This window comes from Halictus rubicundus, chromosome 16 (genome assembly GCF_050948215.1).
Source record: "Halictus rubicundus isolate RS-2024b chromosome 16, iyHalRubi1_principal, whole genome shotgun sequence".
NCBI classification, from domain to species: domain Eukaryota; kingdom Metazoa; phylum Arthropoda; class Insecta; order Hymenoptera; family Halictidae; genus Halictus; species Halictus rubicundus.
In genome coordinates this window covers 5,491,551-5,515,636 of record NC_135164.1, presented here as the reverse complement: position 1 = coordinate 5,515,636, position 24,086 = coordinate 5,491,551, and the positions used below count along the sequence as shown (strand labels likewise).

The window sequence follows — 24,086 nt, the reverse complement described above, 5'->3', positions numbered from 1 at the left end:
TCGACAGAGAAAAACGGCAGAGAAGATCGTCGATTTTTGCGCCGGCGACAGGAGAAATTAATCCAGTGAAAAGATTACGACGATATCCGGCGAAGCGTTACGAAAAAGCGACCGCAGTCTTGCGGTAGGTTGGCCGAGATCGGTGTCAGCTGATGGGAGCGCGAGGAACGACCTTGGATATCGAATTTCTTATCGACATAGCGAATCGAAATTCACATTTGATTCGAGACAGACAGATCTATCCGGACCAGAATTTGCGTTCCGTTCGCGCATGCATCGAAGATCGGCCGGCCGCCGGTCCGTTTGCCCGGCTATCTGTTGCGCCGATCTAATTACAATGTAATACCCTCGGAAACAAATATCGTAATCGATGCATCATGTTCGCCCGCAGATAGAACGCTCGGCGAACAACGACGGTTCGTTACACACAGGCGCCGATGATCGATCGAAGCGAATAACAGTCTGTGATAACTTGACTGCAGATTTTCATGCGGAATAAAAATTCCTTGCATCGATGACACAATTTCTTCCTTTAATAATTTTGATAATCTGGGAACGGTGCATTGTAGCGCATAAATTGTTTTAATCTATCTCTTGCTTTGCGGTCTAGTCATTATCAATTACCAGGTAAATCAATTGACCTGTTTCTAATATTTGACAAATTCTCTCCTTCCAATAATTATTGAAATTATAATTAGAAATTATAGCAAGCTTCGTTCCATGGTTACTTTCTTCGCAGCTTTTCAATGCAGTCTTTATAAAATTCTTTATTTATTCTTCTATTTATTTTCCCATTGTTTTGGATACTTATTTTCATGTAGTAGAATATATTTTGATTTTGCAAAGTGGACTGCACCATTTGGTGTTAAAAAGAGCTAATTTAAAGACACTTACTTAACACTTCGACTAACATACTAGAAACCTCAAAAAGCCATAAAATCAAAGTAAATTCACTTCCATTTTATTTATTCATTTTCATTATCAACTTTCTTGCATTTTACAGATCCTAATCAAATTTGGTACGACGAGTATATTAATGTAAAAATTCATTTAGAAACCTGCAGAAATAATTCCGTCACCCACATATGGGTGACATGGCGGTCAACGTGTTAACTGTATTAAAATTTTTACGGAAATATTTAATTTTAAATCGGAATCATGTGTAGAACGTTAATTTAATCAATTTTACATGCCCCACTAGATACATAAACTTGTATTTATATCTTTCTTGATATTTATATACAATGTTAGTGTAGCTAACATTCAGTACAGATTCAGAAATTATGTCCGTACTAGAACGTTCTGTATACCTAGTGTCAATTTCGCAGGTATATACCGTAAGTCAGAACAGGGGTAATAATCCAAAGGGAATTCATTATCTCACGGAACAATTACCTGGGGGTACCTGTGACATCTGCTGGGGCACCCCCAACCCCTGAACCTACTGCCCGTAAGGGGTGGGGGGTGCGGGGCCTGACTGACCCCCACCATTGGTTAATTGCACTGGCAAACTGTCGCGGTTACCTAAAATTTCCTTAAGAGCGGGCATGCAGAATTTTCTTTCAATCATTCCGACCGTGACTGCCACAAGTGACACAACCTAGATCGAGCACCTAAGTTTCGACCAAACTGTCAGTTCCCGTACGGATACAAGAAATTGTTATACTGATCTTCATAATGATTCAGTGTTCCGGAGACGCAAACAAGAGTGCTGCTAGTTCAAGCAAGGTAAATATTTTTTCAGAAAAGTGTGAGAATTCAGTGTGACATATTCAAACAGCAAACGGTGTTCAAATGTTGACAGTTTTGTGCTACATAATTTTCCGCGTGTTCCATTTACTGACGACTTCTATAGAACAAATTTATTTCTATACTTTTTGAAGTGAACGCGTTGAAAAATTTAAACTGATTTTAAATCTGAATTTTCGAGTTTGAAGATCTTTCGGGGGTTAAATTTTTCATGCACGGACAGAAACCAAAGACATTCGCAACAATTAATATTATAAATTTGTTCAATAATTTTAGAATCAACAAAACTTATATATAAACGCATGAAATAATTTGACTGTGTTGACAATGATACAGTCTCTTTACTTGGATGCGTATAGTCAATTCGTGAAATAATTTGCAAGTCAACAAAAATGGACACCGCGGGCAATATATAAATTCATGAAATTATTTCTGTTGTTTGAATAAGCGACGCAGCATTTTCTGTCGTTGCGCTTGGCGGAAACTTTGAATGTCCCCGTGCCTAATCGAACTGTTTTTCATTATGTTACAGAAGCCGGCCAATTTGTCGGAGGACATGGAGAACGACGAAGTGAAAGAATTGAGGGAGCGCATCGCGGTGCGTTTCCTGATAAAGAAATCGAAGAGATTCGACTTTTCGAAGGCACCGGTGCAGGGCAAACTGCAAATATCTAAAGTCGCTCCGCCGAAGAAACAACCGTTAGAATGTCTGTTCTATTTGGGCCTGGCACCGAAAAATTCGAATACGTCGGACCGGAAGATGCCGAAACAGGAGAACGAAACGGACAACATCCAGTTCCGGAAACCGACTGTCTACGAGTGCAGCTACTGCATGAAGTTCTTCCTCCACAAGATCCCCCATAGGAGGCACATGATCGGTCACATAAAGGAAGTCCACGTGTGCACGTGGTGCAATCGAGCATTCAGTTCAATAATAATGAAAAGGAGACACGAATTCGTGTGTCGGCGATGAATTTACTATGTAAATTAATAGAATTGATTGACTGAATCTCCAACTGTACAAACGTTGCGAGACGCTATCGAGCAGTGGACTCTTATTGACCTTGTGTCGTCACCAAGCCAAAGAGACGCTAAGGAGGAAAATTGTATTACCGGACTGTGCACGAAGTTACGAGAAATGTACGAAAATTTGGTAACTTAAAGTGCAATATTTTAAGACTGTTAGCATGCGTGAGAATTGTTACTGTTTTATGTAAATCGCTTTCGTATTTGACACGATCTTTTATTTTAAAAGGTACGTAAATAAAGTATTTTGTAGCTGTACGAATTAGTGTATTTCTTTTTTCCTTGCACAACGCCATCCTTTAGTAGATCGTTCATTCGCGTAAAACGTTGGTATCAGTATGGTGGTCGGCAAAGGGACGTTACTCATTTTTAAAACATGGTGATACTATAAATTCTGATAGACATTCATTTAGACGTTAACCCTTTGCACTCGAAGCTATTTTAACCCCAAAACGAAACATTTCTTCCGACCTAGAATATTTCCTTTCTATAAATTTTGTTTTTCGTGTTATACATACGAAAATGGTGCAATTTACTCGTACAATACTGAAGTGTTTAGTGATTTATTAAATACAAACAAATTTAACCTTTTGCACTCGAGTGGTGACTCTGAAAGCACCACTAGAAATTGTTGTGGCATTATTTCAAAGAAATGACAACAAATATTACAATGTATTTGTTACATTACAAAATTTGTATTTAACAGATTACTAAACATTTGAATATTATATGTGGAAATCGGATCAGTTTCGTATGAATAAAATGAAAATATTCTAAGACGGAAGAGAAAAATTTAGTTTTAGAATGAAAATAGCGCCGAGTGCAAAGGGTTAATAATGTAAAAAATATTTTGAATAATGGTACAGCAATTTTTAGTGGCGCCTCACAGTCGCCATTCGAGTGCTAAGGGTTAATAGTATATTATTTCTTCACGATAATACTCGGCCACATATTGCGAAACAAACTGTACAAAAATTAGCAGAGATGAAGGGTGAAGTTCTCCCCCACCCTCCTTATTCGCCTGATCTGTCACCTACTGATTACCATTTTTCAAGCACCTATATGGGCTTAGAATGGAAAAATATTCAAAGAATTATTATCGTTAGATTTCTACCAGAAAGGCATTGGGCCACTTGATGAAGAAGTGCATTGACCTCGACGGAAATTATTTCGATTAATGGGAATCCGAATAAAGTTTGCGAAATAAAAGTTTACGTTAAATATTGAAAAACCGGCATTTCATCTGCGACAACCTAACATCTACTGCTTCCGAAAGAAAAGACTCGGACCTTGGGTTTTATCAGTTATTATCCGTTTGCTTTTCATTTCGAATGACTCAACGTGATTCATGCGAGGCTCTTGGGATACAATGGAAAACCTCTCCGGGCTAATAACAACAAGACGGATCGTATTGAGCATTTTATTCAGTTTTACGTTTCCATTAAAATAGTTTTCAGGTCGTACAAAAATGAACGTTTGTCGCGCTTATGTAAATAAATTGAAGAGCTTAGTGGATCAACGCGTTAAATGATATTTTTGAAAAAAAAAAATAAAGATTTCCATGTTATAGGTACTAATAAATATAAAGCTGATTTTCTCAAATTCACTAAATTGTTATTTTCCACTAAGCTCTCCATTACTCCATATAATAATGACCTAGTCTACTATTGTTCGTATACTATCATTGGTTTGCGGTACAGTTGTATTAGTACTTCGATTGCACGGCGATCGTGTGCAACATACAATAGAAAATTACAGTATGCGAGAAATAGGAACTTGTTGCATTAGAATCTCAGAATAAGATATTCATGATTCTAAATCGTTGCGTTACTGCGTGGTATAAAATTGTTAACAGTCAAGCGACGTATCACATTTATCGATTGTCTTATTGTTAGTAAAGGATCTATCAAAAAATATGTCTCAACAAGAAACATTCGAACTTCCACGTTTTCACAGCCCAAGATTCACAGTCGCCGGAGAGAATGTTAATCGGCCATCTTGTTCGAGTATCGCGTGACAGTAATTAATTTCCGTAATGAATATATTCTGCCCGAGATGCAATCTTCAAAATGGAACCGTCGAATGGCGCGAGGCGCCTTCCAATTATCGGAGCATTATTTTCTTTCATTGAAATACCAAGCGTACGTCGAAATCACCGGTAATTTTTCATAAAAATTGTTTCGTCTGCGCATTTATCCATTTTTCTTCTGTTTCTCTTTTCAAACGACACAAAACCGTGGAGGCGAGAACATTAATAAAGCTGAACGTGTTTTCAGCGTGAAACAAGAGTTGCATTAAAATGTCCAGAACCAAATATGGCGAACACATTAATTTAGCCCTTCAGTTTCGTGGTAAAACTATATCACAATTTCGTCTCGTAACCAGTCTTAAAGAATAGTTATATAATATCACAGTGTAATACAACAAATGTTTCAAAGCTATTCAAAGTATCTCTCAACAATTTTGTATAGTCTAACCGGTTCAACTCCAACTTCCCTTCGATCAATGCCGAAGAGAAATTTGTACGATAAAATAAAATAAAAATTTTTCATCTCGCGAGATAGTCGTCTCCGAAAAAATAATTTCGAAGGTGGTGCACTCTTAGCAGAGATTTCGTTCCGTGTCCGTTATGCTGGGATCAGCACGTGCTGGTGCCGAGCGTATGAGTGGAAGTATTCGTAGTGTCGTCGAAGTATATTAATGTTGTACGATCTCGTTTTGCAACACGGGCAACGTAGTTGCCGTTTCGCGTGCCAAACCTGATGTGTGCGAATCGCAGTTTGACTGTAGAACCGTTTGTAGCAGTACATGCACGAGTACACTTTCGGCACGGCAAACACGGCATCAGCCTCCTTCCGATCGTTTTTCGTCCGATCGTTTAGCGTACGATCGTTTAGCGTACGATCGTTTATCGTTCGATCGTTTAGCGTACGATCGGTTATCGTCTGATCGTTTTTCGTCCATTCGTTTCGATCGTTCAAGACCGGTCGATCCTCCACTGTTTTTTCGGGACGAACATCGGGCGTCGATCGAAGCTCCTCGGGATAGTTGAAAAAATTCTCATCGAGACTGATAGCCTCCAAGTGAGCCAATGCCGAAGTATCGTTGAACATCGCCAACAGCTGTAACAATTTGTGTTTGACCGTTCAAAGTCGACACAACAAGCTGATTCACAATCTTCCTAATCTCGGTTCGACTCCAGTTCTCATTCGCTGCATTTACCGCGTGCAATGAATTTTTACTTCAACGTTAACACCCCCCTTCTATTTATATTTTTTGGATAACTTATAGTGGTTATAAAAATTTCTACTGGTCCCGTAACGTCAGAATAAAAAAAAAAATTGTTGCCGCGTACCGCACGCAAAATTAACAAATCGATCACTGTTCCCTCGCGTAGAAACGTTTAAAAATATCTCTATCTTGGTCTGTCTATTGTTCTTTGAAAACACTGTGAAATTGATATAAAGTAGCAGTACATACCTCGTAATCGGACAAAGTAATCTCGTATCTCGACATGATTGCGTTGAAGTGTAACCAATACTCGAATAATTTTAGTGTTCGCAACGAGCGAAGAACTTGGTCTGTCTGGTCGGATATCGACACGCTCCGTGACACGGATAATCGGAAAATGACACGTCTTGACAAACGTTTCATTTTCTGTTTACGGCTCGGGGCTAATCCAACCCCCTGTACAAGGTGGTAGGAGTAGCTCATTATACCAGACCGAGTTGGGGAAAACAGTTTCGCACCCCCCACTCCGCTTTCCGCCGGGGGTAACTGGGCCCCGGCGACGTTTCGCAAATTTTCATTGGTTAACGGTAAACCGGCACTGTCCCAAACCTCACCATTTATTGGATCGTTTAACCCCCCCCCCCCATTTTTGCCGGAAGAAAACATTCAGATGTGCGCAGACATCTTCTCCAGACGGAAATTGAAACTGGACGATACATTATTTTTCTCGAATCTATCGAATTTACCTATTTTGAAAAATCAGCCAACTTGCTAATGTTGCTTAATTTTATTAGCGCTTCAAAGAAAGCTCAAATGCGTTCCCGGCGCATCAGAGGTTTACAGAAGCTTCTGCATTAATTAAATTAATTCTTAAATGATTAATTAACCCCTAACGCACAGTTTTTTTGATATACTGCGCTTTTGTTCCATGGAAAAAGACTATATCTCATTCTTGAATAAATAAGTGTTATAGCTTACAATCCCATGTAAATGATAAATATCAATAAAACGATTTTTCTCCTTTGCTTTCACATTGTTATTTTCAATTCTCGATTATATTCGAGTTCAACGCCGCTCGAATTATCTCGAGTGTGCACAGTTTGGCCTGTTTGGCGCGCTCGAATTAACTCGAGCGTACAAGTGAAGGGGTTAAATTCTTCCAAAGCAATTGCACGGCGATTCGAAATTGAGAAAGGGTGGAAGCTTATGCGCTTGTTGAGAGGGCTCGATCGCACGCCGCGAAATGAGCCGAGCAAAATGAAGCGGGACCGAACGAACACGGGCGACGATCGGTTTCTTCCCGACTCGGACATCTGCATGTTATGCTCGTATATTAGCCAATATTTTAAATCTTGCCGCGCATCCTATTACGGTGTTGACAGATTTGCGCCGCGCTGCCGACACGGGCTTCCTGCGGCGGAAGGTGCATCGGTTGCTACGGAAAACGAAAAAATCGCTGAAAACACCGGCTATCAACTTTTCCTCGCACTCGTTCGTCTTTTATCAACATTCTGACACCGGAGCACGGCGCGCGTGATTAACGAGGCTATTCTCGAAAACGGACGCACCTGAATTCTGCGTCGTGCACACAGAATCAACGACGTTACCTACCTTCGCGACTCTCCTGCAATTTTCCATCGAAATGATTTTTTATCGATATTACTATGTCTCGAAAATTCGTGCGCAACACGAATTCAGAATAATTCTATTTAACACTAGGTTTACGGGACCCGTCAAAATGACGGGTTCTAATATTTTTAATTTGAAATTATTAAGACTCTAAGGATGCATACATGAGACATTATTTAGCAAATTTATTTCTTTGGGTATATATTGTTTTTAAAATATTGCTAAAAATGTGGGTTGCACGTTCTCGTTATTTTTAGAAAGTAATGCAAAATGGTCGCTTCTAGTGCTCCGTAAACCTAGTGTTAAAATTCAGCAAATGTGAAAACATTCGCTGTTTATACATTTTTTCCCTCTGCACATGTTCATATTGTTTGGCAACGTTAAATCTGCACACTACGAGAAGAACTTTTAGAACAACCTAATAGCTTCTGTCGATTATTATCAGTTCGGAGCTGAAAAGATAATAAAACAATGAATCGTAATCATAAATCACGAGTGAGAGTCAGAAAAACATTACAGAATAATATAAAATAGATTACTGGTAAATTCATTTATATTCTCGTCCCGTTAGGAATAAAATAAAAATTTTTCTTTTTTAAATGAGGTGGAAATCAATTTCCTTTAATATTCACGATCTGCAGAACATTTCCCGCATAAAAATTCGCAGTGTATGTTCAAAGCACTCGACACGGTTCGCCGAAAACCAAATTCGAAATTTGTGCGACTTCGGTTTGGCAAGAACGCAGAAGATTGCGCAATCGAATCAATTTACACGAATTACGCGTAAACGATGGCGACAGATACGATGTCGGACGGAGCATCGTTTTGTCCCCGGCTAACGTGGACGCGAAATAGTTAATTAAGATTACCTGTTAATTAACTTGAGCAGCGACCGCCCGATTTTTCCGTCGCGGCGACGATTTTTCCCGATCGCTAGAAGTCTCAATAAATTTACTGCGTTATCTGGTATCTCTAATTCGAACCGAACGCAGCTGAATTAATTACACGGGCTGAGCAACACCGCCGAACAAAACGAAACGCACGCGAGCGAGCGCGCGCGCAACCAATAAATAAGATGACGCGCAGTGCAGCGCGATGCACAGCGAGTTGCATGGCGCGTTGCACAGAGCGATAGCTCGCGTATACGTCAATGGCGATTTGAGAGCCACGGGGACCATGATGCACCGCGATGAACGCACCATTTGTAAGCGGAATGTTGTATTGCGATCGGAACGGTATACCGGTATTAAACGGTGATATACAATTATTACCGCGCATCGATAATTAGCGATTTGATGGAAGCCAGCTACCCACGTTGCGAGACGCGATGGAAATACGAGCGAACCCCGTATACCCCATGAACTACGTGGGTGGGTTGATGAAAAACCCTTTCCGTAACTATGTTTGTACAAAATTGTTTAACCCTCTAAACGTCGAGTATAATCAACCCCTCTCTCCGCAAAATCAAAATAATTTATTTAATAATGCCATAACTTGGAACTCTTCGTCATAGTGGATGCTCCTTTAATTCATTTGCATTCTATTAGGTCGTTCAAAAAATTCTGCGAATTGTTCATGGAAAGATCTATTTTGCTTTTTACAAATTAGGTATTCACGAATAAACACTGTCGTAACTAAATATTAAATGAATAAAATTATCGTTAATAAGAGAGTGCGGTTTTCATAGCGACATTCAAATAAAAATATCTGCTAAACTAATTATATACGGACATGCACGGTTCAATACTTTTTTGTAGAGAATCAGAAGCTGCATCGATTAGTTACGTGAAAAGATACACGGAGCCGTTCCGTAAAAATTAAAGTGCACCTTCGCAAGTCCTTGATGTTAATTAGGCGTATTTTCCCGCCATGCCACGAAGGAGCAGCGTCGCTAAAGCGAGAACAATCAGGAATCAATATTAAGGAGAAACGTCAGGTTCCCTTCCGGCAGGCCTGCCGGGTTGTCGACCTGCAATGATTTACTCCGATCGATGATCTGATATGCAAATTATATTCACGTGGTAGGGGGATCGGTTACCTCCACCGCAACCGACTTAAGCGGACTCCACAAGGAATATTTAAACTGTCTTGTATCGGTTAATGTATACATTCTGCGGCCATTGTACAATAGCACGTACGGGTCCCATTAAAGCCGCTGAAAACGGAAAGCGATATACTATTGAATCGACTCGCGGCAACCCTAATTTTCTTGCGTGTCCCTCTGTGTTCGCTTGTTAACGCGACGAAAAGTTTTGCGATTTATCGAAATGTTAGAAATATTTTCCTCAAATCAAAGATGCAAGGAACTTCAAATTTATTAACGTATATTGTAATTATTACTACTTTTCCCACGATTCCGATAAAATGCAATTTTTTAAAGATCTCTGTTGCGTGTCATTTGCCAAATTAATCCTTGTACAGTAAAGCCTTGATCTAAGCCGAACGGAGCTATACGATTATAGTTAGTGCGCTCATCCCCTCCACTGGGGGGTACACCCTTCGAGGGGCCGTGAAGCTCGAGCTGCCTCGATCGCATATCGGTGTGAACCACTACTAATCCCATTACCAAACTTCTTTATTTTTCATTATTTTTTTACGGGACTTTCGCCAACTTATTCGTGGAATTTTTCTGATTAAAATGACACTAAACACGATATAATTTAAACTGTATTCAATGGTTTAATTGACGGTATGTATCCACGGACTCGAGGATCTTTAAAAAACCTCCAAGCTTTTGGTTCAATTTAAAAATATTTATTTTACTGTAAAGAGTGTCCGAATATTAACTTTTTGGGAATAAATTCTTCAAGTTGAAAATAAAGAAGTTAATTCTCGTTCTAGCAAGATATTATATATTTTGTCAGAACTGATGGCTTTAATATAGGATTTAGCTTCCTGAGGAAAATATTTCCAACAATCTTGAACAGAATTTCTTCGAGAACGAAACATAACTGTTCATGTCGATACCTGATGCACACGTTCTTTGTCCAGAACAAAAGCCTACCGTTGCTTTTTCCGAATCGCAAAGCATAGCAAGGATTAGGGAACAACTAGGCCATAATTTTATTTGCCGGCGACCGTCGCGCGGCCGACTGACTTTACGACCCTAATCCGGGCAGTTATTATACCTAGGAGCTGTTGCGGGGAGTCGGTGACCAGCCAAATGATTATTGTAGTAGTAGAGGGTTGGACCTCTGCGTCTCGAAGAATGGGGCGCCCATTGAAACAACAAATGCATATTGAACATTGTCCTATATAATAATCTGCTTTATTACTTTACTACTTAAATGGTCGGCATCAATATTACGCCATTAACGGCTCGCGCAAACGTATCATGAAACGGAGTCGGATCAGTTCATGGAAATTCCGATTTTTTTGGATCACCTTGTACCTTCCCCCTCTACCTGACCAGCGGAATTTTGACATTTTACAATTACAATACAATTACAACACTAATACAGACCAGGTAGCCTAAATATCGGGGCAAAATATTTCAACGAATCGTGAACGTCACTGGATCATTGGAAAATGGCGGATTCTGCTATTCTAGCAGTTTTTTTTACGAATATCTAACAAACGGAGGCCGAGCGACATTTTTCACACAGGAAAAAGTTGTTCAAAACTTGTACATCATTTGCTAAGATCGGAGAGGAAATTTTTGTAAATAATCACCAAAGAATTATTAGTCGAGTTGAGAAGAAAATAAAATGGTACGTTCTGACCGAAAAATATAGACTAATTTTCCAGCAGTCAGTTACAATTATGTATCTATTAAGTTCAATAAGAGAGTTAACATCGATCTCGCCATCCAACGGTGAATATTAATTAAATTTTATAACTGACACGCCACACTTTGTTTCCAGCTAGACGGTTGGCAACGGCAAATCAGTGCTGATCTACCCATTACTTTTGCGCCAGTTCAATAATACGTGGAGGATCACGCGAATTATGCGAACCATTCATCAACGATCGAAGGCGGCCGAAGTCGGCGAAGCAGCGTTAACGCGCCTCGCAGGATGATGAATAATCTACAGGAGTCGCGGCCATTTAGCAGTCATTAATGAAATTCGATAGTAATTAATCTCTATTAACTCGTCCCCGATTGATCGGAAAGCAATTAACGAACGACCAGGGGAACATCCCCCGGCGCCCGTCGGGTGGCGCGTGCACAGAAATAAGGGAACGAAGACGATTCGATAAATTTTAATCAGTGCTCCGAGAGAGTGAAAGAGAGAGAGAGAGAGAGAGAGGGACCGAGGTACACAGAGGAGCCTCTCCCACTCCTTTTCGCCACCTTTCTCTCTCGCATTTGCATCGAAATGGTTTATCGTTCCCGCGCAAATAAAATTTCGAGGCTCGCTCTCCCGTGTACCATTAAATCATTTCACGGGATGTTCAGGAGTGTATTTATCATCGATCTGATAGCCAGCCTCGCCTCTTTTCACCTCGCCACACGCACAGAACACCGGGAATAGGATCCAGTTCAACATCTAGTCGCGAATCCGCGTTAATCCCGATCGAAAAGAGCTATGTATATATGAATTAATTCATCACTTGGATTTTCCAAGCCTCATTTTTACCATCTTGTCACGATTCAACACTAAACCTCCGGTCGAAATGACCGATTCCAGATTTTTTATTTTGCAATCAGTGAAATTACAAAGATGCTTTCGTGGGAAATTACTGAATAAATATATTTAGTAGAGCCGCGCAAAATCCAAATAAATTCGATCTCGTCATTTTTATAAGACAACATGTATCAGTTAATATGTTAATATTCTTGTGGTTTTATAACTTATTCGCAACCAAGGAATTTTTTAACACTAGGTTTACGGAGCATTAAAAGTGACTATTTTACGTTACTTTATAAAAATAAGAAGAATGTGTCTATCCAAGTTTTCAGCCATTTTTTAAATAATATATCTTAAATAATCGTAAATTAAAAATATTAGAGCCCGTCATTTTGACGTGTCCCGTAAACCTTGTGTTAATTAACCCTTAAGCGGTACCACGCTCGCACTATGAAGCATCATGCTGGAGGTTTTCGAAAATTCTGTAAAAGTAAAAACTTTGGGAAAAAGTTGTCGGAAGAATATTGGAAACATAGTGTTCGTATCGGTCCTGGTTCCACGTGTTTCGACCGTAAATCGATCAACTGTTGGCCGGGTCATAAACGACCCAGCCGCAGCGGAGCGTAACGACTTTTATACCTGCACTGAAAATTCCAAAATACGTCATTGTCAGAACAATATGAACTTGCATCGATTTCTTTCTATGTTTCTGTTCTTTTATTATCAGTTATATAGTGCTCCGAATAAGCAGCTTAACAACAGGTACCCGGCGAAACAATGCAGGTAAGAAGCAATTGTCAGAGAAGACGAGAAACAAGGTTACGCCGCTGCAGCCAGGGAAAAGAAAAGGGGAAAGAGGGGAAATCACATTCTCCGGCTACCTGATACATCTAACCCTAAGCGCGGGGCTCTTGTTACGCGGTTCACCTGTGACTGTCACTGCTTAGCTCCCTTTTATTTATTGTTATATATTTATATAAATGTGATTCATATTAGGATCTTAATAATTATACAGATGTTTAAGCATTAAATGTATATATATATATATGAATAATTTATACATTATTAAATAATTATATATATATATTAAAATCTATTAAAAATTAATTAAATAAATATAAATTATTAATTCATTTTATATATAATAAAATATCTATAAAAATAAATATATATATATTAATATTATATATAATAAAATATCTATAAAAATAAATATATATATATTAATATTATATATAATAAAATATCTATAAAAATAAATATATATATATTAATATTATATATATACATAGAAATACCTAATAAATAAATACATAATATATATTAGATAATTTATATATATATATAAAGCCCACGGGGGTTGTCACCTACTGCCGCGGAGATTGATTTTCAATTTTAACCCTTTGCACTCGAGTGTTGACTCTGAAGCACCACTAGAAATTATTGTGGCATTATTTCAAAGAAATTACGAGAAATTTTACGAAATATTTGTTACATTACAAAATTTGTATTTAACAGATTACTAAACATTCAAATATTATATGTGGAAATCGGATCAGTTTCGTATGAATAAAATGAAAATATTCTAAGACGGAAGAAAAATTTAGTTTTAGAATGAATATAGCGCCGAGTGCAAAGGGTTAACAACTGCTTTCTCGGACAACAAAATGAGACCAATTTTTATAGAGTTTGAGAAAAAATTAAGACAATCTTATGAGGGCCACGAATAAATTCCTGCACCTAGTAATTAGACTGCGAGGCCTTATGCAAAATAAAAATTGCCCGCATCAATTACAAGAAAGTGGAGTTACGGAAAAATTGATTTCTCGACTTAATAATTTCAATAGGTTGTAAATAATGCACCAGTAATATTAGATTCATCCTGGTTCTTCTAGTTCCTGTTTCCCTGCCATAAACGCTTAAAATCTGTAATATACCAGAAATCTTGCATACTTCTACATTTTTGATTGTAAAAATAAAGTTTCATTTGAAAAATTGGAAATTAAAGGGAAAAAATTAATGAAAAGAAAAATTATTGGTAAAAATAAAGTTTCATTTGAAAAATTGGAAATTAAAGGAAAAAAATAAATGAAAAGAAAAATTATTGGTAAAAATAAAGTTTCATTTGAAAAATTGGAAATTAAAGGAAAAAAATAAATGAAAAGAAAAATTATTGGTAAAATAAGGCTGGATATGTTGCACCGATCTTGCTGAAGCGTTTTCGGAACTGTGTGTGTTTGTAATCGAGACAATTTGCAATTTACCGAGTAGCAAGGTGGTACTCGCGTTGCTGAAGAACAATTCCGCCCACGCGGCGAGTGCCGCCGACCGCAACTTGGAACTGGAGGAGATCAAGAACGCGGGAGGGTGGCACGCAGGGGCATGGAATGCGGTTTTTAGCTGTCGACTTTTAATTTCTAACTCGATGCATTACCGGCGAAACGTGCACGCTCGCAACAAGTTCACTCTTTTCAATCAGATCAAACTTCGTTCCAGCGATTTCAATCCTTGATTCCGTCCCGGACGCGGAATCTCGCCTCAAAGATTTCAATTATCGATGCTTTCAAGCATCGACCGAACAATCTCTGGTCCCAATAATCAGTGGCAATAATCAGTACTATCAGAAAATGTTACTGTCTTACAAAATTGAAATGAAAATACAAATTCAATACAAATGATTTACTTATTCGTTTTCGGTTTCGATAAATTCTTTGCTTCTCTTTAATAATTCATTTGTTAGTGTATGCAGTATATACAGTATTATGCAGTATATACAGTTAACGAACTGTTTTTATAGTATATCCGACATGTGTTGCATTATATGCATACACTGCGGATTTCTAAACGGAATGAACATTTGTCATTCATTTCTTTTCTTAATAATTTTGATCATTTGGAAATAATATAGTATTTTTAAATTCTTTAAAAATTTTCACTGTTTTACATTTTTCAGCATGAATGTATAAAATCCGCAGTCTAATCATATACTGTATTATGTTGGAAATGTTCAAGATAAAAATTTCCAATGTAAACATTTAAAATCGCGTCTAAAATTGTGAACTTCCTGCTCACAAAAATGTGTAGAAGATATTATCTAGTAAAACCAAAAATGATCTAGTTCATTTTCTACGGCCACAACAGGTCAACAGACACTTTTTATAAATTGTTCGAAACAAAATTCTCGTGAAATTGCGTCCACAAAAATGTTTAGAAAATGGCTAAATATACTGAATACAATGAAAATGATTTAATCCAGCCACTTCGCAGAAAATCCAAGCGCAGAAAATCAATTTCTACTTCCTAGTGTGCACCTCGACTTTCTCGAGCCTCGTCAATAAAAACGCGTGTTCGCATAAACGTCCGCAGTCCGCCGGTCTCATACATTGTTCCAATGGATTGCAGAAATCCGAGAAAAAAAAACGAACTCACGCCGCGGCCTTCCATATCTCGGACTTTTAGTGGTTTCGCCTTTGAACCGTGCGATTTATACTCGGACTTTATGCGGCACGATTTATGTCTCGCGCGGTTTCGCCGTGCCCTTCGTCGTGCCCGTTTAGATTGAGCTCGATGCAATTTGCTGCGAGACATATCGCGTGCATTGTTTCCGCACGGCCAACAGAGAAACCAATTCTTTTCGTGATTCGTGCCTGGATCGCGGTTATCTGATTACGGTGTACCACAAATCTCAACTTTTCCACTAGACCACTTCTGCTACGAAATTGAATGACTCAGCCAAAAAAAATCGTACACTAACAATTCAACACTGATTTTACACCGAAAGATAGCCGCTTTCGATTGGCCCAAGAATTACCCAAAAAATTCGTTTCGCTCTATGCAAAATTCCAAATACAAAATTAGCACAGAGAGAGAGAGAGAGAAAGAAGTGTTCAGGGTGCTCTTCATATCGCCATAACATTGCCGAAAAGCGAGCTAGCTGAAGATTACAAAATTCATCTGAAAGCGCAGATTTTACACTTTCAAACGAATCTTTAACCATAATCCTACGACTATTTTTACCGAAGTTATCATAAAAGTTATGAAAACCCGTTCCTCAAAGTCAATTTAGACAATTTTTCCAAGCCAGCCAGCACAATGATAAATATATATATAATTTAATTGTTTAATGTTGCTTCAACATCAAAGGTCATTAGCAACACGGTACATTTTCTTACAATATATTATACATATTTGTATCCTTGATATACTCCTTAGAACTTAACAGAATGGGTAAGGATCTAGGCAACTTGGCATTTTTCCTTTCATTCTCATATATTTTGCATTCTATTATTAGGTGGTTTATGTTAATTGGTACTTTACATATATCGCAGATCGTATTTTCTTTCTTATTTAACAAAAATCAATGGGTTATTTCTGAGTGCCCAATTCTGATTCTAGAAATTGAAGTTTGAATTTGACGATCTACTGTACTTGGAAATTTGTGCCACTCAAAATCCGCTCCTTCATTATGATATTTTTGTATATAATTCCTTTTAATTTTGTCAAATACCTGTTTCCTAAAAATTTCATTTAGGTGATTTTTAAGATCGTGTAGTCTGGTATAATGGGTGATTTGTTTCATTTTTGTGTTGCAGGCTGCTAATTTGGCTGCTCTATCAGCACTTTCATTACCTTGTATACCCATATGCGATGGAATCCAGCAAAAAGTAATGGATTTGCCGGTTTCAACAGCCGCGTTATAACTTTCTTGTATTTCCTGTATACATTCATCGGTTGTTTCCAAATCTTCAATGGCCATAGTAGCACTCTTTGAGTCTGTAAAAATTGTAAATCTATTCCCAGTGGACTTTTCGATTATTTCTAGTGCTTCGAATAAAGCTAGGATCTCGCTACGGAAAACTGAGCTACATGATAAATATCATACGGCACACTATATCGCAATAAAATCAATTTCACCCGAGTGTGCCAATTCTTTCCGATCCAGGACCGTAACAAGCTTCCAGCACCCCCCGATTTCGAAACGCCCCCCGAGTAGCGATAAAATTGGCGGACCGGTCGATCGTTGGCGCGATTAATCGCGACTATAGCGATCATCCGACAACAATGACGCCGGGAGCAAGGGGGCCTTGATCGGGAACAAATCGCAGGCCAGCGGCTGGGAGTCCCGACTCCGATTAATACACGACAAATGAGCCAATCGCGAAACTGCCGGCTGTGGTTGTAGCATCGACTGGAATGCCAGGTTCGAGATAAAACCGCGGGGATATTTACTGCGACGAGGCGCGGCGCATAGGTGTCTTCTCTGTGTCCGTATCTACATTTACAAAGTGCCTAAACACGTTCCCGCTAGGCCGAAGTGGTCGGGTGCGTTGTGCGAGCCGAGCAAAACGAGCCTGGATCGCGCAGGTCCGCCTTTAACCGAGATCAACGGCCAGTTTATGGAAATTGCCGGGATCTGCGGATATTGATTGGGTACAAGTTCGTGGTATGCCGGGGACCACCCGCAGGTGCCAGAATGCCTTTTAACCGCGGTTACATGCTCGAAAGCTCGCGCTTTGCCATAAGCACCGACGCGACGGTGATTCACGGCCCGGCTACTTGAGGGAACGTGGCCAGCCGATGGACGTAATAAAGCAAATGTTTAACAGGAAGTCGCCAGGACCTCTGGCAGCCTTTCAGACGACGGCCGATGGCCACCTATGCTTGCCAACTTAGGGGATGCATGCCGGATTGACCAATAATGGAGGCACTATGGACATTTTCTGTGAATTCTACCTCGTAAGAATAAGAACCAGGATGAATCTAATATTACTGGTGCATTATTTACAACCTATTGAAATGATTAAGTCGAGAAATCAATTTTTCCGTAACTCCACTTTCTTGTAATTGATGCGGGCAATTTTTATTTTTCATAAGGCCGCGCAGTCTAATTATTAGGTGCAGAAATTTATTCGTGGCCCTCGTAAGATTGTCTTGATTTTTTCTCAAACTCTATAAAAATTGGTCTCATTTTGTTGTCCGAGAAAGCTGTTGTTAACCCTTTGCACTCTCGGCTCTATATTCATTCTAAAACTAAATTTTTCGTCCGTCTTGGAATATTTTCATTTCATTCATACGCAACTGATTTGATTTCTACATATAATATTTAAATGTTTAGTAATCTGTTACATACAAATTTTGTAATGTAACAAATATTTTGTTACTTTTCTCGTAATTTCTTTGAAATAATGCCACAATAATTTCTAGTGGTGTTTCAGAGTCACCACTCGAGTGCAAAGGGTTAAAATGTCCAAGAAATGGTAGAGGTACAGCCTACAGTGCGTTCAAGTGATCCTGCATGAGGGGGATTCAAAATCTTTTAACCCTTTGCCCTCGAGCGGTGACTCTGAAGCGCCACTAAAAATTGTTGTGGCATTATCTCGAAGAAATTACTAAAAATATTACACAATGTTTGTTACAGTACAACATTTGTATTGAATAGACCACGGAAAGAAGAAGACGGAGTTAAAATTCAGTTTCAGAATTAAAATAGCGCTGAGTGCAAAGGGTTAAGTGCTCGGGGCCTAAAAAGGTAGCAATCCGGCACTGGACGCATGATCCTGCGATAGTAAACTCTGAGAAAATCAACACAATAATTTTTATGGTTTCATGAGAGACGCCAGGGTGTCATACCCGGGTTAACAGGTCATACAATATATCTACACTATAAAATAGTTACTTCCAGTGCTAAGGACTATTTTATAGTACTTTAGAGAAGTGATATTTATTCAGCGATTTTTACCACATATCCAAAGAAATTAATTTACCGGATAATTGCAGTAAGAGTCCGTACGAGGCAATCGAAAAATTGTTTAACGCTGCCGAGTTTTCAGTTTCGTAGAGACACGAATGCAGCCGTCGATTGGAGATAAAGATGCATTGTAACGCGAGACGGATGCTGAAGAAGCTCGTGGGCTGGGCGACAAATTAAAACGAGCGTCGCTTAACGAGTGTCGGCTCGAATCCGAATAAAACAGCGTGAAGCCCCATCGGTGTACGGGCAAACGATAAAACCCGATAATGGGATTTTAATCCACCGTTAACTAATTGCTAATAGGCTGGTCGAAACCGGGCAACATTTTCGCCAACAAATCAAGTCGAAGACGCGGCGAGAACTGTCCGGTTAGGCGCTGCTGCGTTCAATGTTTCCCCGCAATCGAAAGGCTAATGGACGTGTACAATTATCGGGTAATATTATCGGTTTCTTTTCTCGTGGATCGGTGGAGCCTGTGACTTTTTTTTTATTTTTATTCTTCAGTTTTTCTTCGCCCGTTAATACGGCTTAGGGACTTGCACGGGAGGTTGCGTATATGCACACATACATCGGTATTGGGAAACGGTCGTAAAGTCTTGCATTTCACACGATCGAGATGAACTGATAATTGCTTGGCTGCAGGAACAACGCAACGGGTATCCTGGAATTTCTAATTTAGTTGAAAATATTTAGCTGCGATTCTCTTCGATAGTGTTGAACAACGCCAGAGAATTTTTCTTGTGCGAACGTGTAATTATCGTTTTTAGCGGTATGTAATTTATATTTTCCGATTATGTAAAAACGTAGTGAATGTTGGTCTTGTTTATTCTGTTCGTTCCACCGTTGTGTACTTTATTGTCACGGTTATAGTATTTTGATTGAATACACTGGGCTGTTTGAGAACACCCCTTTATTCAATTATGTGAAATATGATACACCTATTATATATTTTATTTCACGTGTATGTATTTTGTTCGGTTTTTCATTTTTGATCAATTTATTTGATGATATTATTACAATCAGAACAGTTGATTGAATAAATTTGGAAATTTTAGAACTACCCCACAGCGTACGATTATTATTTTCCAATGTAATGTTACTACATCTTATATTTATTTAATTTTAATAGATTTACCTTCTCCTAATTTTTACATACTTTTATGCAGAGCTACTGTATGAAATAAAATACAATTTTGTAGTACTCTAAGGAATCGTGGAAAAATTTCGTAGAAAAATAATGCAAAATATTTAGCTGGTACGAAACAGTGTTAACCTACTCGAACAGAAGAGAAATAATTAGCTCAAGGTTCATATAAAAATTCTACACACAGATTGGTATCGAGAATCGTTTTGCCCCGGAGTATACTCGACAAATAATTTACTAAATTAACCAGCTTCCGTGCGAAACAGTATTACCTTGTCCCCGTAGAAGATCATTAATTTAAGAATGACATATTAGGTCGTCCCATAAGTGCCGTGGACATGTTTATATTATTCACCATTGAAAAGTATTCCAATGAAAAACCGCAGAAATTTTCTAGTGGCGACATAATGTCTTTACCAAAAAGGTCAGAAGAGGTTGTGGAACGAAAGGGTGATTACATATTTTACTTTTACAATTTAAACGGCACGAACTTACGGGACGACCTAATACAATAATCGTACGGACGATTGGTTCCGAGGAATCGTGAAAACCAGTGTCGCGTCATTTTGTCGCGCAGCGTGTGCGCGATAAAAAATTGATTAAATTAACCGGCCCACGCGTTCCTCGGGCTAGCACGTTTCTAGACGGTCAGGTGAGTGTATGCGATGGTATAAAGAGTGGGAGGAGGAAGGTGCAGCCGCCGGTCGACGTATCTGATGGGCCGATTGCATCATTAGCGAGCAGTACGTGTGCTGGAGAACTCGCGCCGGTGAAAGCCGGTGGTGTCCTGTCGCGGGGGGGCTAGGGGGCGGAGAAACGCTCGAGAAACACCAATTAAAATCGCGGATCGACGGGACGGTTTTCCGATACTCGGCTCGGGCCGAGGGCAGCCCGCGGAAACCGAGCCTTTCGGTCGCGGCTGTATAACGATCTCCGTAGTCGGTCGACGATGCTTTCAATCGTCGCGTCCCGATAATAATCGTAACGATTTTCCGCTTCGCGGGACGATCGTCCCGGCCGATAAAACGCCCGAGATTAAAAGACTCCTGCGGCCTGCACCGGCAGAAAACCCGTGTGCCCAGATAACACGCGATAAGTGTAATAAGACCCCGCTCCGATGGAGACAACGCGCTCGACGCGCACCGGAGAACGATATGACGTTTTCGAACGATGATGGAGAACCTTCGTACCGAACCTCTCTCGCGAACTCGAATTTCGAACTGTTAGACGACGATGCCCTTCTTCGTGTACACGGCAAATCAATCCTGTGTTCGCACAATCTGCTTTTCATGATCTACACGCGGCTACGTTCATTTATTTAGCAGTCGTCGAACGACATTCCACAAGCACAAAGTTATTATATATATATATAATATAATTATTTAATGTTGCTTCAACATCAAAGGTCATTAGCAACACGGTACATTTTCTTACAATATATTATACATATTTGTATCCTTGATATACTTGGCAAGACCGGCGATATACTCCTTAGAACTTAAAAGAATGGGTAAGGATCTAGGCAACTTGGCATTTTTCCTTTCATTCTCATATTTTTTGCATTCTATTATTAGGTGGTTTATGTTAATTGGTACTTTATATATATCGCAGATCGTATTTTCTTTCTTATTTAACAAAAATCAATGGGTTATTTCTGAGTGCCCAATTCTGATTCTAGAAATTGAAGTTTGAATTTGACGATCTACTCGACTTGGAAATTTGTGCCACTCAAAATCCGCTGCTTCATTATGATATTTTTGTATATAATTCCTTTTAATTTTGTCAAATACCTGTTTCCTAAAAATTTCATTTAGGTGGTTTTTAAGATCGTTTAGTCTGGTATCTTCGGGCAAAATAAAAATTCTTCCCGTTGATTTATTTCTCCATTTTGCGGTCTTATTTGGCTTCATATTCTCAAATTATTCAAATCTTTTTATAGTTTCGAATCACGTTCAGCCATTTTTGTCATAAATCCGCACAGCGTTTACTCGATACTTGTCCAAAACGCGGGTCCAGCCTGGGACATATATCGGCCACGAGACGCTATTCTTTGATCCACGCCGAGGTGGCACCTCATGTTTTTCATTTTGATACCACATTTTTTCATGTTACACGTACGAATATGGTGCGATTTACTTGTACAATACTGAAATGTTTAGTAATTTATTAATGGACTGCGGATTTTATGCGTTTATGACAAAAATTTAAAGCGGTGGACATATTAAAAAGATTTAGGGGCACCAGCGTATTGGTTTTAACCACTAAAAATGGCTATTTTACATTACTTTATAAAAATAACGAGAACGTGCAACCCACATTTTTAGCAATATTTTAAAAACAATATATACCCAAAGAAATAAATTTGCTAAATAATTGCTCATGGATGCATTTTTACAATCTTAATATTCGCAATTTAAAAATAATAGAATCTGTCATTTTGACGGTTTTTTTTTTTGCTAAATAACATGAATGTATCGATCAAAGTTTATAGCCATTTTTTTTAATAATATATACCCAAAGAAATCAATTCGTTAAATAATTGCTCATGGATGCATTTTTACAATCTCAATATTCGCAATTTAAAAATAATAGAATCCGTCATTTTGACGGGTCCCGTAAATCGTTAATAAACTAATTAAAAGAAGAAAGAAATTTTCATTTCGCTCCTGTGTCTTGCAATCGATGCAAACCTTTTTTATTTTGCATCCGCAGTCCTATGTCTTAAAAGCAAACAAATTTAACAATGTAAAAAATATTTTGAATAACGACGCAGCAACTTTTACCGACGCCTCACGGTCGCCGTTGCTATTTGGCCAAGTTGGAGACCGAAGTTATCGCAATCACTGTTATCGCATGAGAGTTTGTAACCGCTACGGGGACGATTATCGAATCAGTATGGGAGTTTCGTGGCCGGGAGCTGCGATGACGCGCGGCGCATCGAATCAAATTTATACACGAGGCATACCTCAAGGCAGCATTCCGCGGTTTCGTCGAGTTTTTGCGGGGAACAGCGAGAGTGAAAGACCCCCGGCGGGGTCTAAACATCGGAGCACGAGGACGAAGGGGAAAGCGCGCGAAGAAGAAGAGGCGGCGGGCAAGAAGGCCCACGAAATGTCGCCTCCGTGTCACTGTCCGCGAAGGTGCCTTATACAGGGCTCTTATCGGCCCTTAAGATCGCTGCCACTTCGCGTCCTGTATCGTATATCGGCGGCGATTTAAAAAGGGATCGACGCCCTATCGCCCGCTACGATCGATAAGCCGTACGGGAACGGAAGTTGCTCTTTTCTTCTGCGCCCCCTCCGCAAGAAATGACTTACCGTCGATCTCGACCCTTTCCCCGATAGTCCAGACTATAGTCGCCCGTGTGCACGTCAGATCGGCTTTATGAAAATTCTCAAAAAATCCGAAAATACAGATTTACATAGGACTCGATACGACTTTTACTTATTTCGGATTTACAGGGGCTATTGACGCTGAGAATAAAATTTTATTCGATTTCAATTCCCCCTTTGTCCAAAGAATTGAAAAAAATTTTCAAAAAATTCGAAAATACAGATTTACATAGGACTCGATGCGACTTTTACTTCTTTCGAATTTACAGGGGCTATTAAAGCTGAGAATAAACTTTTATTCGATTTGAATTCCCCCAAATTTGTCCAAAAAATTGAAAAAAATTTTCAAAAAATTCGAAAATACAGATTTACATAGGACTCGATGCGACTTTTACTTATTTCGGATTTACAGGGGTTATTGACGCTGAGAATACAATTTTATTCGATTTCAATTCCTCCAAATTTGTCCAAAAAATTGAAAAAAATTTTCAAAAAATTCGAAAATACAGATTTACATAGGACTCGATACGACTTTTACTTATTTCGAATTTACAGGGGTTATTGACGCTGAGAATAAAATTTTATTCGATTTCAATTCCCCCAAATTTGTCCAAAAAATTGAAAAAAATTTTCAAAAAATCCGAAAATACAGA

The 24,086-nt window shown here is 38.9% G+C and overlaps 2 protein-coding genes across 2 annotated transcripts in view; one reads left to right on the top strand and one right to left on the bottom strand.

Moving 5' to 3' along the window:
- Wb (wing blister) overlaps positions 1 to 24,086 on the bottom strand; it is a 163,370-nt gene that overhangs the window by 60,683 nt on the left and 78,601 nt on the right. The window lies entirely within an intron of this gene.
- Positions 1,678 to 3,148, top strand: LOC143362250 (uncharacterized). The gene is made up of 4 exons (XM_076802249.1): positions 1,678 to 1,728; positions 2,282 to 2,707; positions 2,798 to 2,902; positions 3,029 to 3,148. The coding sequence occupies exons 1-4, from the start codon at positions 1,678 to 1,680 to the stop codon at positions 3,146 to 3,148; spliced, it is 702 nt and encodes a 233-aa protein (XP_076658364.1).

Bases quoted from the DNA above. Each gene is read 5' to 3' on its own strand.
- LOC143362250 (XM_076802249.1), top strand. From the start codon at position 1,678: ATGATTCAGTGTTCCGGAGACGCAAACAAGAGTGCTGCTAGTTCAAGC. The intron at 2,708-2,797 runs GTGTGTCGGCGA...GCTATCGAGCAG, and splicing joins TGAAAAGGAGACACGAATTC to TGGACTCTTATTGACCTTGT. The intron at 2,903-3,028 runs GTAACTTAAAGT...AGTATTTTGTAG, and splicing joins GAGAAATGTACGAAAATTTG to CTGTACGAATTAGTGTATTT.